Source organism: Astatotilapia calliptera, chromosome 3, assembly GCF_964374335.1.
Source record: "Astatotilapia calliptera chromosome 3, fAstCal68.1, whole genome shotgun sequence".
In the NCBI taxonomy this organism is placed as follows: domain Eukaryota; kingdom Metazoa; phylum Chordata; class Actinopteri; order Cichliformes; family Cichlidae; genus Astatotilapia; species Astatotilapia calliptera.
The window spans coordinates 17,229,868-17,245,006 of NC_137424.1; the positions used below are offsets into that span (position 1 = coordinate 17,229,868).

Sequence of the window (15,139 nt, forward strand, 5' to 3'; positions counted from 1 at the left end):
GTACACCACACAAAAATACTGCAAAAGGAAACGGTCGCCTTATATACATAGTGTATAAACTCAAAATGCACATTTCACTTCAAATTAAGATTAAGGCTTTGAACAGATCACATAGTTCAGTTCAACATATAAGACTTTAAGAATGCACAAGCATCTACTTAAAATCTATTTAATTTATCATCCATGATATTATTTTGTACAATTCCAATGTATTTTGTTCATCTCCCTTAAATAAACAGGCAGTCTTAAAGTATGAAATATTCATATACAAACACATATAAATGTGTGTACTGTCTCAGTGGCTGATAGTACCCCACAGGCCTCAGTGTGAGCTTGAAGACATTTATAATGTTTAAGTAGTTTAATGTGCAGGTGCTGACGATAAACACATTTTGAATGAAAGCCGGGGAACTTTGGTAGCACAGAAACAAGTGGCTATTCTTTGTGACTATATGGATCACTCACAATACCATTATTTTACACAAAGGCACCAAATTAATACTCAAAAAAGCTGCAGCAATACACACAAATATAAACAGTACTTGGTGACAACTTTGCTTTTAGCCTTTAACCCTTCTTGACTACTTTTGATGTGGCCTCTATATTTTACCTTATACGTTATATGGTACTATTTACCAAAAAATGCAGCCAAGGCTCAGACGTTTTTCATATAATCATTTCAAACTATTTACAGAACAATCAGGTGTCAAACAATAGTTTGTGTCACTCTAACACATATGAGAACAGCACAGGGATAAACCTGCAGGTCTGACAGCAGGTGTGTCACTCAGCGTTTACACTGCAATCTGCCTTTGTTGGCTTTAAGGCAGCAACTGTGACGATCACTAGTAGAACTGACACACAAAACAAAACAACAGCTACACACTAAATACACAAGACAACAAACTAACTTGAGACCAAACACGGTAAACGTCACAAATCTCTCACGTATCAAAACTCTCTCTCTCTTTCGCTCACTCGCTCTCTCTTGCCGGTCACTCCTAAAACTTCCCCCTTTTGCTAAACAACCAAATGTCATGTTTCCATATCATTTTTGATTGGTCGACATGGTACATTTTCCCACCTATAGGGCTTTGGAGCGTGATGTCACGGGAGATGGGCCATGCCCCCTTCCGCCATGACAGTAGGCCAGCCAAAGGATACCATTTCAGCTATGGATCGTACGTGTTGTGTTGTCGGTTGCAACGTTAGATCACACGATCGTGAAGGCAAGAAGCTGGATAACGGGCTCTCTTTTCATCGTTTTCCATCCTGGAGGCAACGTGAGGGATCCCATGTATCCGATATTACTAAACAAAGACGTCAGGCTTGGATTGCAGCGGTGAGACGAGCGGATATCGAGTTCTCTGCAATCCCCAGCTTTTTGTTGGTTTGCTCACGGCATTTTCTTTCCGGTGAGTTCTAAATTAATTCATATCACTCTTGAAAGGCTTTTAGTGTTATTTTCAATGTGCTGAGGTCATAGATAATGAGATAAAACATGCTAATGTGTGATGCTGCAGAACCACATCATGTCGACTGAGTAGCTTATGATTTGGCATTATTGCAGGCAAACCAACAGGAAGCAGCTTCAAACAAACACAACAAGAGAAAAAACTCTGAATGTTTCACATTAAAGTCGTACATTTATCATAAAAACAGGACAAAGACTTGAAAAAGTCGTGTTTTTCCTTCCAGGAACCACAAGGCTTCACTTTTAAAGGTGAAGTGTGAAAGAAATGGACATATTTGAAGTCCAACACCTTTTTCCAGTCACATTATTAAAGCAGACAAACTACAAGCTCATTTTCATTCCAACAAGTCATCTTCTGACCTGGACTAACAACACTGGTCTCTATGTGCAGCTGGCTGTGAGACCAGTGCTCAGGGAGCGTCTACAAAGTGCAACACTGAAAGAACATCACACACTCATTTGCTTCCATCATCCAACCTGAAGAGGAAACAGAGACGGCTCCCCTTCAAAGTAAAAGCTGCTCCTTTTGGACACAGTATCAAAGAAAGTCTACAGTATAACATAGAAAAGACAGAACAAAGTTTTGGTTGTTTTTAAATTGTGCAGAAATGAAACTACACTAAGCTCAATTATGTGACAGACATTTCATCCCATGTCAGTTTGGCCTCATCCTGGGCCGGATTATCCAGCACACACTCTGACCACAGGCCCAGGGGCCACGCACAGCTGGGCTCCATCCAAGAGACAGGAAACAAACCAACACAATAATAAAAAGCACCATGTGATCTTCTTACATCTTCAAGACAAACATAGTAAAAACATGAGCACATTTGTTTCCTGATAAAATGATGTGACAGGTAGAACAGAGTAAAGTGGTGGTGTTACAGCCTTTCTCCCCTCTGCTGCCGAGGCTGTTAGTCTCTCCCAAACTCAGCTACAGGACTTCCAAATGAATGAAAGCAGCAGAAGTGGCTTTACAAATGAAAGAGGAAGAGGAGAAGAAGAGGAGAGGGAGGCCACCCTGACCATCACTCCAGCTGAAAACATCACACTTCCATTAAAGTTGGTGAGGAAATGTTGAGCAGGATGAGCTGCTGGCTAATCTGGAGGCTGTAGCAGCAGCTCACAGTCACAGTGGATTTCCACTCATGAAAAAGCTCTGGCTGCTTCATTTCTCATCTCATATCAGAGACTTTAAAGCTTCACTGAAGCTGTACTGTGATGCTTCCATATTCCAGTGAGGCCTCCATAATGATTTCAGCTGTTCTGTACACACACTGTGTGCCCTGTATGGCTCAAAGTCTCTGCAGCCTGTTTTTATCTGCTATCATCAGATCTTCATCATCCTCATTCACATCCCTCACACACTCTACAGCCTCATCAGCACTGACTTCATCTTCACTGACTGATGGAGCACAACATGAACCTGTGGAGGCTGAAACACTGTCCTGTCAAACATCTCCCCGTCACCACTCCACTTCTGTCAGCCTTTAAATGAACCCTGCTCAAGTCTGTCACTTCTGTTTGGAGCCAAAAGGAAAAACTCTTGTTCAGTCGTTTGGAAAGACAACATTTCTGAAAGCACTCAAACTTCTTCACATTTGTCTTCAGACACATCCTGAACATTTAGGAACTAAAGAAAGTTTCAAACACCAAAGACCTGAAATATAGAAAAACAACAACAGCTGCAGTCAGTGAACTCACCTCAGAGTCTCCAGTCGACAGTTTGGACTCTCCAGTCCAGCACACAGAAGCTTCACACCTGAATCCTGGAGGTTGTAGTTGTCACTCATGTCCAGCTGTGTCAGATGGGAGGGGTTGGACTTCAGAGCTGAGGCCACAACTTCACAGTGAGACTCTGAGAGTCCACACTGAGTCAGTCTGTGATGATAGAAAATATAAAATGTGTTATTATAAAAGCAGAAAATCTGCATTATAAACACAGACTGAATGTATATGAAGACAAAACAGAGTGAGGTCATAATCTGATGAATCTGCTCTTCACATCTGTGCTTCAGCTCCTCTTACTGTGTTTGACATGACACAACGATTGAGTCTCTCTCAGACCTGCAGACTTTTAATGAGAATCTTTGTTTGGCTTTAATCTGCTTTTGGCTTTCATGGATGATTTGAGTGATTTCCAGCAGGACACTTAAACATGTCAGTGGACGTCCTAAAGAACATATTCACTGATATGAAACGTGTCATTGAACAGGATTAATATCAGTGGAAACATGGTGGAAACAGCTGTGACTGCATGGATGTGACACACTTCAAATCTGTTCTCCACTCTTGGATTTGGGATCCATGGAGCTGCTGCTGAGTCTGTACAATAAAGGAATGGTGTGGAAGGTTGCAGCGTACGGACACAAACACTTTCTGCTTACAATCTGATTTTATTTTCAACATTAAACTACTAACCTACACTGATCAATGATGTTAATGATCACATCTGGACTCACCCAGCCTTTCTGCAGTTCCTCACAGCTGGAATCAGTCTCAGTCGTCCCTGCTCTGATGTGTTGTACTTCTGCAGGTCCAACTCATCCAGAACCTCCTCTGACATCTGCAGCATGAAGGCCAGAGCTGAGCACTGGATCTCAGAGAGTTCCTTCTCTGATCTGTTCTCTGATTTCAGGAACTCTTGGATCTCCTGAAATAATGAGAGGTGGTTCATCTCCATCAGACAGTGGAAGATGTTGATGCTTCTGTCAGGAGAGATTTTATCACTGTTCATCTCCTTCAGGTTGTTGATGACTCTCTGGATGGTTCCTGGACTGATCTCTGTCTGACCCAGCAGACCTACTAAGAGTCTCTGGTTGGACTCCAGACAGAGGCCATGAAGGAAGCGAACAAACAGGTCCAGGTGGCCATTTTTACTCTGGAGAGATTTATACATGGCTCGTTTAAGGAAATCATCCAGAGAGAACCCGTAGTATTTTTGTCCCAAGAAGTTCTTCAGCACCTCTGTCTTCCTGTTGGTGTGACAGTGGAACATGTAGACAGCAGCCAGAAACTCCTGAATGCTCAGATGAACAAAGCAGTAGACTGGTTTCTGGAAGATCACACACTCTCTTTTGAAGATCTCTGTACAAACTCCTGAGTACACCGAGGCCTCTGTCACATCCAGACCACACTGCTCCAGGTCTTCTTGGTAGAACATGATGTTTCCTTTCTCCAGATGTTCAAACGCCAGCCTCCCCAGCTTCAGAAGAACTTCCCTGTCAGCCTCCGTCAGCTCCTGTGGACTCGTCTCATGTCCCTCATGGTACTTGTTCTTCTTCCTCTTTGTCTGAACCAGCAGGAAGTGTGAGTACATGTCAGTCAGGGTCTTGGGCAGCTCTCCTCTCTGCTCTGTAGTCAACATGTGCTCCAGAACTGTAGCAGTGATCCAGCAGAAGACTGGGATGCTACACATGATGTGGAGGCTCCTGGATGTCTTCATGTGGGAGATGATTCTGCTGGACAGCTCTTCATCACTGAATCTCCTCCTGAAGTACTCCTCCTTCTGGGCGTCAGTGAAGCCTCGTACTTCTGTTAGCCTGTCAACACATGTAGGAGGGATCTGATTGGCTGCTGCGGGTCGGGAAGTTATCCAGACGAGAGCCGAGGGAAGCAGATTCCCCTGGATGAGGTTTGTCAGCAGCTGGCTGACTGATGACTTCTGTGTGACATCAGACAGCAGCTTCCTGTTGGTGAAATCCAATGAAAGTCTGCTTTCATCCAGGCCGTCAAAGATGAACAAAAGCTGAGAGACAGCCAGCTTCTCTGCTGTGACCTTCTGTAATGTTGGATGGAAAACATGGAGCAGCTCCAGAAGACTGTACTGCTCATCTCTGATCAGGTTCAGCTCCCTGAATGAAAGCAGAACCACCACACTGACATGTTGGTTCTCCAAGCCCTCTGCCCAGTCCAGAGTGAACTTCTGCACTGAGAAGGTTTTTCCAACACCAGCCACGCCGTTGGTCAGAACCACTCTGATGGGTCTCTGTTGGTCAGGTAAGGCTTTAAAGATGTCCTGGCACCTGATTGGAGCGTCATGGAGGGCGTCCATCTTGGAAGCTGTCTCCAGCTGCCTCACCTCATGTTGGGTATGAACCTCTTCACTCTGTCCCTCTGTGATGTAGAGCTCAGTGTAGATGGTGTTGAGGAGGGTTCTACTTCCTGTTTCATCACTTCCTTCAGTCACACGTTCACATCTCCTCCTCAGACTGATCTTATGTTCATCTAAAACCTCCTGCAGACCAACATCTGCTGAAAGAAAGAAAAACAATGAGACTAAAGAGAAAGAAAACTCTTCAATGTCTGAACAACACAAGAAGTCCAGTTTTCAGAAATGAGTCCATCAGCAGACAGATGTTCAGTCTTACTTTGTACACAGCTGCTCTGACTGGCTGTCTGCAGTCCAGCTCTGCTTCTGGATCTTTCTCCACACTGTGCAGAAGCTCTGATGGTGACACAGAAAAGTCACAGTGGAGATACTTCTGTCCACCTTTGATTAGACTCATTATAAAAAGGAAAACAAAGTTTGAACACAGTCATGTTTCCAGTTCACTGACTTACATTTATTCCATGGACACTCACTCTAACCTGAACCACAGCTACAACCCAACATTGTTGAGGCCTCATCTCCTCCTTTCCTGACTGTAGAGGTTAAATATGCAACAACCAACAAATAAAAGAATTTGGTTCATTTCAAAGAAATTCACACGGTGACCAAGTAAAGTAACCGTAGTAAAGGAGACAACATCCCGTTGATGGTGGGATTATTTGAAAGATTTGCTTTAGTCACGTCACCAAATGCAGTTGAACCACCCGTGGATCCATGTTTGACCATTCTACCACTCTGAGCTCTGCTTTTGAATCATTTTATTATTATCATCATTCATTTATTCATTCTTTGGAGGGGGGCTATTTCCTAATGCCGCCCTAATAAGCTGATGTTCAAGGGGAAATATAACAGAAACTCTTTCAGTGTTATTCATTAATAAATTAACAGATAAACTGTGAAGAAGAAAAAACTGAGATTTAAAGGAGAGAGTGAGAAACTTGATCATCCATCCTCATAATACATGTTTATCAGTATCTGCTGTGACCATACTGCAGTAATAACTACAAGTCTACATTTCTGTGACTGTTGATCAATCACAGCAGGAATCTGAGCTCATCTCTGCACACAGAGCAGCTTCAGCTCTGGGATAAACTGCTCGCTTCACGTCCTTCTCAGCTCACAGACACTCATCCTGATATTTTCCTTTAACATTTGATGGTATAATTCATCTGAGTTTACACTTTATCTGCATAAATACAGAAAAACAGACCCAAACACCAGAAACCATCAGTTTCACGTTCAACAGGAAGTGGCTCAAACGTCACAGTTTCATAACGTCACCCTGAACTCCACTCACGGAGTTTCTGTCGCCATTGTAGTTTTTAAAGTCCCGTGATAAAGGCGGGTCTTCCAGTGAATCCGCACGCTCATTGGCTAATAGCTCGAGATTGACACATCGTTATCCAATGAGCGTGCGGGAACTTCCGACATAAAGTTGTTTCCTTTGAAAAACCAAAGTCTGATTATTTTTGCCTCCACTGACGGAGCCTGTTGTTCCCGCCACAGAGACACAGTAATGTCAGAGCGGTGTTAACACTCACCCTGCCTCAGCACAGCTCTCACTCTCCTCCTGCTCTCTCACACTAAACGGAGGCTCAGCTAAACTCACTTCCTCTCTACTTACAGGAAACCAGCGCTCAGAGGAGCCGACCGGCCTCACATTTCACCCACAGACACGAACAGCGTGGAATTATTTTATGTCATAAGAAGAAACATATTCATGTTAACACTCACCTGCCTCAGCTCCACCTTCCTCCTCCTGCTTTCACTTTCACTGCTGCTCCCTAAACACAGAGGATGCTGGGACTTGTAGTTGTTTCCTTCCGGTGCGGTCTTCCTCTTTGTTTGTTTGTGTTTGTGTTCAAGTTATTTAGATCATGTAAACATCAACAGAACACGTGAAGCCACACAGAGTTTGTATGTCGAGGTGGGTAGGAGGGTTTGAGGGTTTGGGGAGGGGTCAGAGGGAAGAGGTCTCTCAGTCTTGACAATCCACATTGATGGCATTGCATCTTTCAGCGTGTTTGTGGGTCGATTTGGATGCTCCAGGTGTGAGAGCAGCCACTCAGCCTCTGCTGCAGATGTGTGTCACAAGTTCATCTAGTAGTGAGACGGTGGCGCAAGAGGGCAAGTTGAGCAGTCGCACGAATTAGGAGCTCGTTGAACTTGTCCCAGAATTTACTTTGTGTTCGTTATTGTTTCCACTCGAAAGTAGTAAAATGACTGCCCCAAGTATAGTTAAACCTGCTAAATTCAAACTCGACCTCAAAAAACAAGAAACAACATCGCCATGTGATGGAAAGGAAGACAGCAGAGAAGGAACGGATCATGACTACGTAGAAAAAACCTTGAAAAAAGAGTGGACGAGCAGCTAGCTGACCTGAGTGTGCAATGCAAGCAAGCTAGTACGATGCTAGCCAGCCTAGCCAAAGCGGTTCAGTTCAACTCGGAGGAGGTGAAAGAATGTAAACAAAAGGTTAAAGAGTTGGAGAGACGAAACGAGCAGTTGACCAAAGATAACTACGATCTCAAGGAGAGAGTGTGAGAGCAAGAAAGGTACAAAATGAGGTGGTGCCTCCGGATTAAAGGATTAGAAGAGAAAAGAGATGAAGGTGTCAGATCGCTGGTTATTGGAATTCTTGGCAAGATCGCACCTGATATGATATCAAAGCTTGAAGAATCTGTGGATGTGGTGCATAGAGTTGGGAAGAAGATTGAGAACAAGGTCCGACATATCATCATTCTGTTTGCTCTGAGACACGTGAAAGAGGAGATTTGGCGTCGCACCAAAGATTCGGCTGTCTGTAAGAACGGCGGTTTCCACTTCGCTGAGGTACTGCCGCGGGAGGACTGGGAAGAGAGGAGGCGGCTGTGGCCGCAAATTGAACAAGCCAGACGGGCTGGGAAACGGGCCTTTTTCCGGGGTCCTCATGGATACATCGAAGGACGGAGGATCATCGACGTTGAATGAAAGACTTGATGTAAGACTGTATACAGTGGAATATTATTAATGGGACAAAAGAGTTCTACTTAAAGTTAAAGGTTATTAGTCACTGAGTTGGTGACAAGTGTTACAATTTAAACTCATGTTTATATATTTTTCTTTTCTTTTTTAAAAAAAAAGTTATTTTCTTAGCATACTCTTATTATGGTTCACTCAAAAATTTCTTTTGGTTCATTAAACGTTCGGGGTTTGAAGGAAATTGTTAAGAGAAAGGCACTTTTTTTATTTTGCAATGGGCAAAAATGTCACTGTCAGTTTTTACAAGAGACTCACTCTGTGGATGCCGATGTTACCTTTTGGGCTAATCAGTGGGGAGACAAGATTCTTTTCAGTCGTGGATCTAACAGATCTGGAGGTGTGGCGATTTGTTTTAATAAGTTCCCAGGGGAGATTATAACATATAAAGCTGATAGTGAGGGTCATTGGTCAACTGCAGCTTGAAGAGCGAAGGTATATTTCTAATTGTTACAAATCTTTATGGACATAATAACGAAGGTCAAAATAAACGTCTATTGGAAAATCTAACAAATGTTATTTCAGAGTTTAAAGTTATGTACCCCACAGATTACATCCTAATAGGAGGAGACTGGAACATGACCTCAGATGAATGGATGGACAGATGGCCTCCTCGCTTAGGAAGGAGGCAACAGAATAACATTATTGAGAACTTTTCTAGTGATAATAATTTTACAGACATTTGGAGAAGTTTGAATCCTGGAGTTAAGAATTATTCATGGTTTAAACCTAATGGAGAAAGCAGGTCAAGAATTGATTATTGGTTAGTGAGCGATGACATTTTGAGGTGTACTTCACCATCTAAAATCTCCAAAGCACCCCTATCTGATCACTGTTTCATTGATCTTGTCTTAGAACCAACAAGGATGAAACGTAGTAGCAGGGGATATTGGAAATTTAATGCCAGCCTTTTAAATAAGGACAAGTATTGTGATAAAATTAGACATAAAATTACAGATATAAAAAATGATGACTCAGTAGTGGGTAATATACAGAAATGGGAACTTATTAAATTCAAAATCAGAGAATTCACTATAAAATTCTGCAAAGAACTGAACAGGGAAAAACGGGAATATGAAAGTAATTTACTTCGTGAAATAACTCAGTGCTGTAGTAAAGAAAAACTGAACGTGCAAGAAAAGAATAAATTGATGGAGTTACAAACTAAATTAGACGATCTTTACCTAGAGAAAGCCCAGGGTGCCTTTATAAGATTGAGAGCCAAGTGGATTGAGGCAGGTGAAAAGAACTCATCATATTTTAGTAAGCTGGAAAAGTGCAGACAGCAGAGAAATCTAATCTCAAGCTTGTTGATAAATGGGACTGAATGTAAAGATTTCAGAAAGATTGGAAAAGAAGTCTTCACTTTTTATTCCAAATTGTACTCCTCAGAATATTCAGCAGCTGATTCTGATAGTTTCTTTGATAAGATTCATAATCTCATCCCATGTATTGACAAGCCGTTCAAAGATCTGTGTGATTCAGAGCTTAAAATTGAGGAACTGGATTTGGTGGTCATGAAAATGGCATTAAACAAGTCCCCAGGGACAGATGGACTCACTACTAATTTTTATCAATTCTTCTGGAAGGACCTAAGAACTTTATTGTTTGATGCATTAAAGGAATCGATAGAGAAAAAAAGAAGTGATGCCGAGCACGAAACAAGGGCTGATAACCCTGATCCCTAAATCGGGTAAGGATAAAAGAATTTTAGACAATTTAAGACCCATCACCTTACTAAACACTGACTATAAGATCCTGTCTGGAGCTGTAGCTGAGAGGCTAAAGAAAGGCATCTCAAACATTATCAGTGAAACACAATCAGGTTTTTTGAAAGGAAGACTAATTCATAACAATATTAGGCTGGTTTTGGATCTCCTTGAATACAGTGAATTAATCCAAGAGAGAGGGTACATCCTGTTCTTGGATTTTTACAAAGCATTTGACTCAGTTGAACATACGTTCATATTAAAAACTCTGCAGTCTTTTGGTTTTGGAGAGGAATTTATCAATGTTATAGAGATGCTATATAATGACATTAACAGCTCTGTTTTGCTAGAACATGGTACATGTTCAAGGTTTGAGGTTAATAGAGGGATAAGGCAGGGATGTAGCAGCTCACCACTTCTGTTCATCATGGTTGCTGAGCTGTTGTCTATTTTCATCATCATCATCATCAACTTTATTTATAAAGCACTTTAAAACAACCACAGCTGACACAAAGTGCTGTACATTGGAACTGTAAAATAAAATTACATGAGATATAAATAAAAAACAAATAAAAGAAGAGTGAAATCATTAATTAAATAACTACTGCATTAAAAAAGAAACTAAGTCTCACTGAGGTTAAAAGCCAAGGAATAAAAGTGGGTTTTAAGACGTGATTTAAAAGTGGACAGTGAAGGGGCCCCTCTAACATGCATGGGCAAATTATTCCATAATTTTGGAGCCACAATAGAGAAGGCCCTGTCCCCTCTGAGCTTCCTCCTGGATCTCGGTACCTCCAGGAGCAGCTGGTCAGCTGACCTGAGAGACCGACAGGGTATGTGGGGATGAAGAAGCTCAGAGAGGTAAGGCGGGGCAAGACTGTGTAGACATTTAAAAACAAACATAAGAATTTTAAAATTAACTCTAAAAGACACAGGCAGCCAGTGCAGAGAGGCCAGCACGGGGGTTATATGCTCTCTTTTTCGAGTTCCTGTTAGGAGTCGTGCAGCCGCATTTTGAACCAGCTGCAGACGTGAGAGCAATGACTGACTGACCCCCACATAAAGTGAGTTACAGTAGTCCAGGCGGGAAGAAATAAAAGCATGGATCACTGTTTCAAGGTGCTGCCTCGAAAGAAAAGATTTTAGTCTTGCCAGTCGCCTTAAATGATAAAAACTGGACTTCACCACTGCTCTGATTTGGTTGTCCAATTTAAAATCACTGTCCAACTTAAAACCAAGGTCAGTAACAACAGATTTAAAATAGACTTCCAGGGATCCTAAAACAACAGAGGAGGACTCACAGGGACCACTGGGTCCAAACACCAACACTTCTGTTTTCTTTTTATTAAAATTTAAAAAGTTTCGAGCCAACCAAGCTTTAATGTCATCTAGACATGTCAAGAGAGGTTTTATGGAGATGGCATCCTTGCGTTTTAGTGTCAAATAAATTTGGCAGTCATCGGCATAACAGTGAAATGAGATCCCATGCCTTCTAAGGATAGAACCCAGAGGCAGTAGATACAGAGAAAAGAGCAGTGGCCCTAAAATTGAGCCCTGTGGGACACCACATGACAGAGGAGCAGAAGACGATTCGTAACCGAGAAGGCTGACAGAGAAAGTTCTATCTGACAAATAAGACCTAAACCAATTGAGTGCAGTGCCACCAATACCCACTACATCATGTAATCGAGAAATTAAAATATTGTGGTCTACTGTGTCAAAGGCAGCAGTTAGGTCAAGCAAGACAAGAACAACATGGTTACCAGAATCACATGCCAGAAGGATGTCATTAAAAACCCTTAGTAATGCAGATTCTGTGCTGTGAAGGGTTTTAAAACCTGACTGAAAAACCTCAAAGATTCCATTTTCATCTAGAAAATCTTTCAGTTGACTAAAAACAATTTTCTCTAAAACCTTGGAGACTAAAGGCAGCTTGGAAATAGGCCTATAGTTCGCTAAAACTGTGTGATCAAGGCCAGGTTTCTTAAGCAGTGGCTGTACTACTGCATGTTTGAAATTTGCAGGAACCACACCAGAAGACAGACTGCTGTTAATAATGTCAAGGACATACTGTTGTATACTAGGAAAAATTTCTTTAAAGAATTGTGGAGGGACAGGATCCCGTGGGGAACCTGTGGGCTTAATATGGCGAACCACATCCTCTAAAGAGGAGAGCGTCACAAGCTCAAACTGAGTGAAAACAGCAGCGCAAGGGACAGAGACAGAGGGGTCAGAGTCAGGAGCTGTGATAAGAGCCCTGATGGTGACAACCTTTTCAATAAAAAAGTTCAGAAAATCATTGCAAATCTCAGGAGAAACTTCCAAACAGACATTCAAAGGAGTATTAAGAACAGTGTCAATGGTCCTAAATAACACACGTGGGTTATGACAGTTGGAAGAAATAATATTTGCAAAATATTCCCTTTTTGCCTCTTTAACAGTGTTCTGGTAGCGATGCCAGCAGTCTTTGAGAATTTGAAATGATACATGCAGTTTATCCTTTTTCCACCTCCGTTCTGCTCGACGACATTCCCTCTTAACAGCACGACTGCTCTCATTAAACCAAGGCTCAGGTTTAGCCTTAAGCTGCCTGGTTTTTAAAGGAGCCACAGAGTCCATGATTTTTTGACAGCAAGAATTAAACCAGGAATGTAGGTCTTCTGTGTCAGAGGAATTATTTTGATTAAAAACAGTCACATTGAGGGGTTAACTGTGATGGGTGAACAGATAATAATCAGTCAGCTGGCAGATGATACCACCCTGTTTCTAAAAAATGAGGACCAGATTCCTTTAGCCTTGCAGGCGATCAACCATTTCTCCAAAGCTTCTGGCCTACAGCTGAATATTAATAAATGCAAAATTCTAGCTCTGCATGAGTGTCCCCTGCAAGCAATAAATAATATGCAGATCAAAAAAGAGGTGAAGTATCTGGGCATTGTAATTTGCAAGGATAAGACATCAACAGAAAATAAGAATATCTGTACCAATATAGAAAAGTGTAAGTCAATTTTAAACATGTGGCTGCAAAGGGACATAACTCTGTTTGGGAGAATCTTGCTAACCAACATGGACAGTCTGTCCAGACTCATCTATCCAGCCTTTTCTCTGCCCATACCTCCAAAACTAATTAAATCTATAAATACTCTTAATTTTAGGTTCATATGGAGGAACAAATGTCATTATATAAAGAAAAATGATGTGATTAAGAATTATGAAGAGGGTGGGGCTAATGCCACTGTCTTTGATGTTATGAATGGTGTACTAAAATTGAAATGGTTAAGATCTTTCATTAGGAACAAAAATTCCTTTTGGAACATTATTCCCAATGTGATTTTTGGCAAAATGGGTGGAATAGACTTTTTGTTACGTTGTGACTTTGATTGCAGTTCGTTACCTGTTAAACTCTCAGCTTTCCATCAGCAGGTCCGTCTCTACTGGAAATTAATCTATAAACATAGCTTTACTCCTCACAACACCCCTATATGGAACAACAGGTATATCCGTTTGTGTAGGAAATCTGTGTACGTGGATGAATGGAGATCTAAAGGGATTTGGGCTGTAGCTCATTTTATGGATGATAATGGGGTCTTACTAAAACATGAGACGTTCTGTGAGAAATTTGATGTAAGATGTACTGCTAAGAGATATAAATCCCCAGTGAAAGCCATCCCAGTCCCTTTGAGATCAATGATAAAAGAAGATATTGTGCACTCTAAAATTTCTCCTGGACTGAGGCAGCTCTGCATAGCTGGAGTTGAATTTGGTGACAGCAGGTTTACAAACAAAGTGATCAGGAATATTTTGATAAATGAAATTTGCCCTAATCCGGTTAAAAGAAATTATATCCTTAAAGAATTTGAGACCATGGAGGTTAAGGCGATAAGACAAAAGTCTACAGGGAGAGCAGAATTATTAGGCAAATGAGTATTTTGTCCACATCATCCTCTTCATGCATGTTGTCTTACTCCAAGCTGTATAGGCTCGAAAGCCTACTACCAATTAAGCATATTAGGTGATGTGCATCTCTGTAATGAGAAGGGGTGTGGTCTAATGACATCAACACCCTATATCAGGTGTGCATAATTATTAGGCAACGTCCTTTCCTTTGGCAAAATGGGTCAAAAGAAGGACTTGACAGGCTCAGAAAAGTCAAAAATAGTGAGATATCTTGCAGAGGGATGCAGCAGTCTCAAAATTGCAAAGCTTCTGAAGCGTGATCATCGAACAATCAAGCGTTTCATTCAAAATAGTCAACAGGGTCGCAAGAAGCGTGTGGAAAAACCAAGGCGCAAAATAACTGCCCATGAACTGAGAAAAGTCAAGCGTGCAGCTGCCAGGATGCCAGCATAGGAAAATTGGGTTGAACAATGAGACTGCATTTGTGGGGTTTAGAAACATCCAGAGCATCGCAACAGAAAGGTAAATAAAAAAAGTAAGAGAGAGAGAGAGATAAAGAAATAAATGAACTAATAATACATAAATGAATAGAAAAATAGAAAACACACATGTAGAAATTGTCACATGTGAAATTGTTTTTGGAGAGAATCAGAAGTGAGACAGTTTGAATCCACAGTTCAGCGCAAAGATGCAGGAATTAAATCTGATTATAAAAACACATCGAGGCAACGAAGACCAGCTTACACTCAATATTAATATGAACACACAACATACACGCAATGAAGACATGCTTACACTCATGAATGTGAATACATGACATAAATGCTGAATGGTGTAGATTTAACACACTTAAAGGCTGAAGCTGAGGAATAACTCAGGAAGTTGCAGGACAATAGAGCGACTTTTGTGACAAGGAAAAAGTGACTGGG

The 15,139-nt window shown here is 41.5% G+C and overlaps 1 protein-coding gene across 1 annotated transcript in view; it reads right to left on the bottom strand.

Annotated features, from left to right (window-relative positions):
• LOC145422960 (protein NLRC3-like) overlaps nt 1–5,783 on the bottom strand; it is a gene marked incomplete at its 5' end in the record, with an annotated part of 416,117 nt that extends 410,334 nt beyond the window's left edge. The window contains 2 exons of the mRNA XM_080294988.1: nt 3,179–3,355; nt 3,937–5,783. Coding sequence (XP_080151114.1) covers nt 3,179–3,355; nt 3,937–5,783 — 2,024 coding nt within the window. The remainder of the gene's footprint in view (nt 1–3,178; nt 3,356–3,936) is intronic.
• Between the last annotated feature and the right edge of the window lie 9,356 nt (nt 5,784–15,139).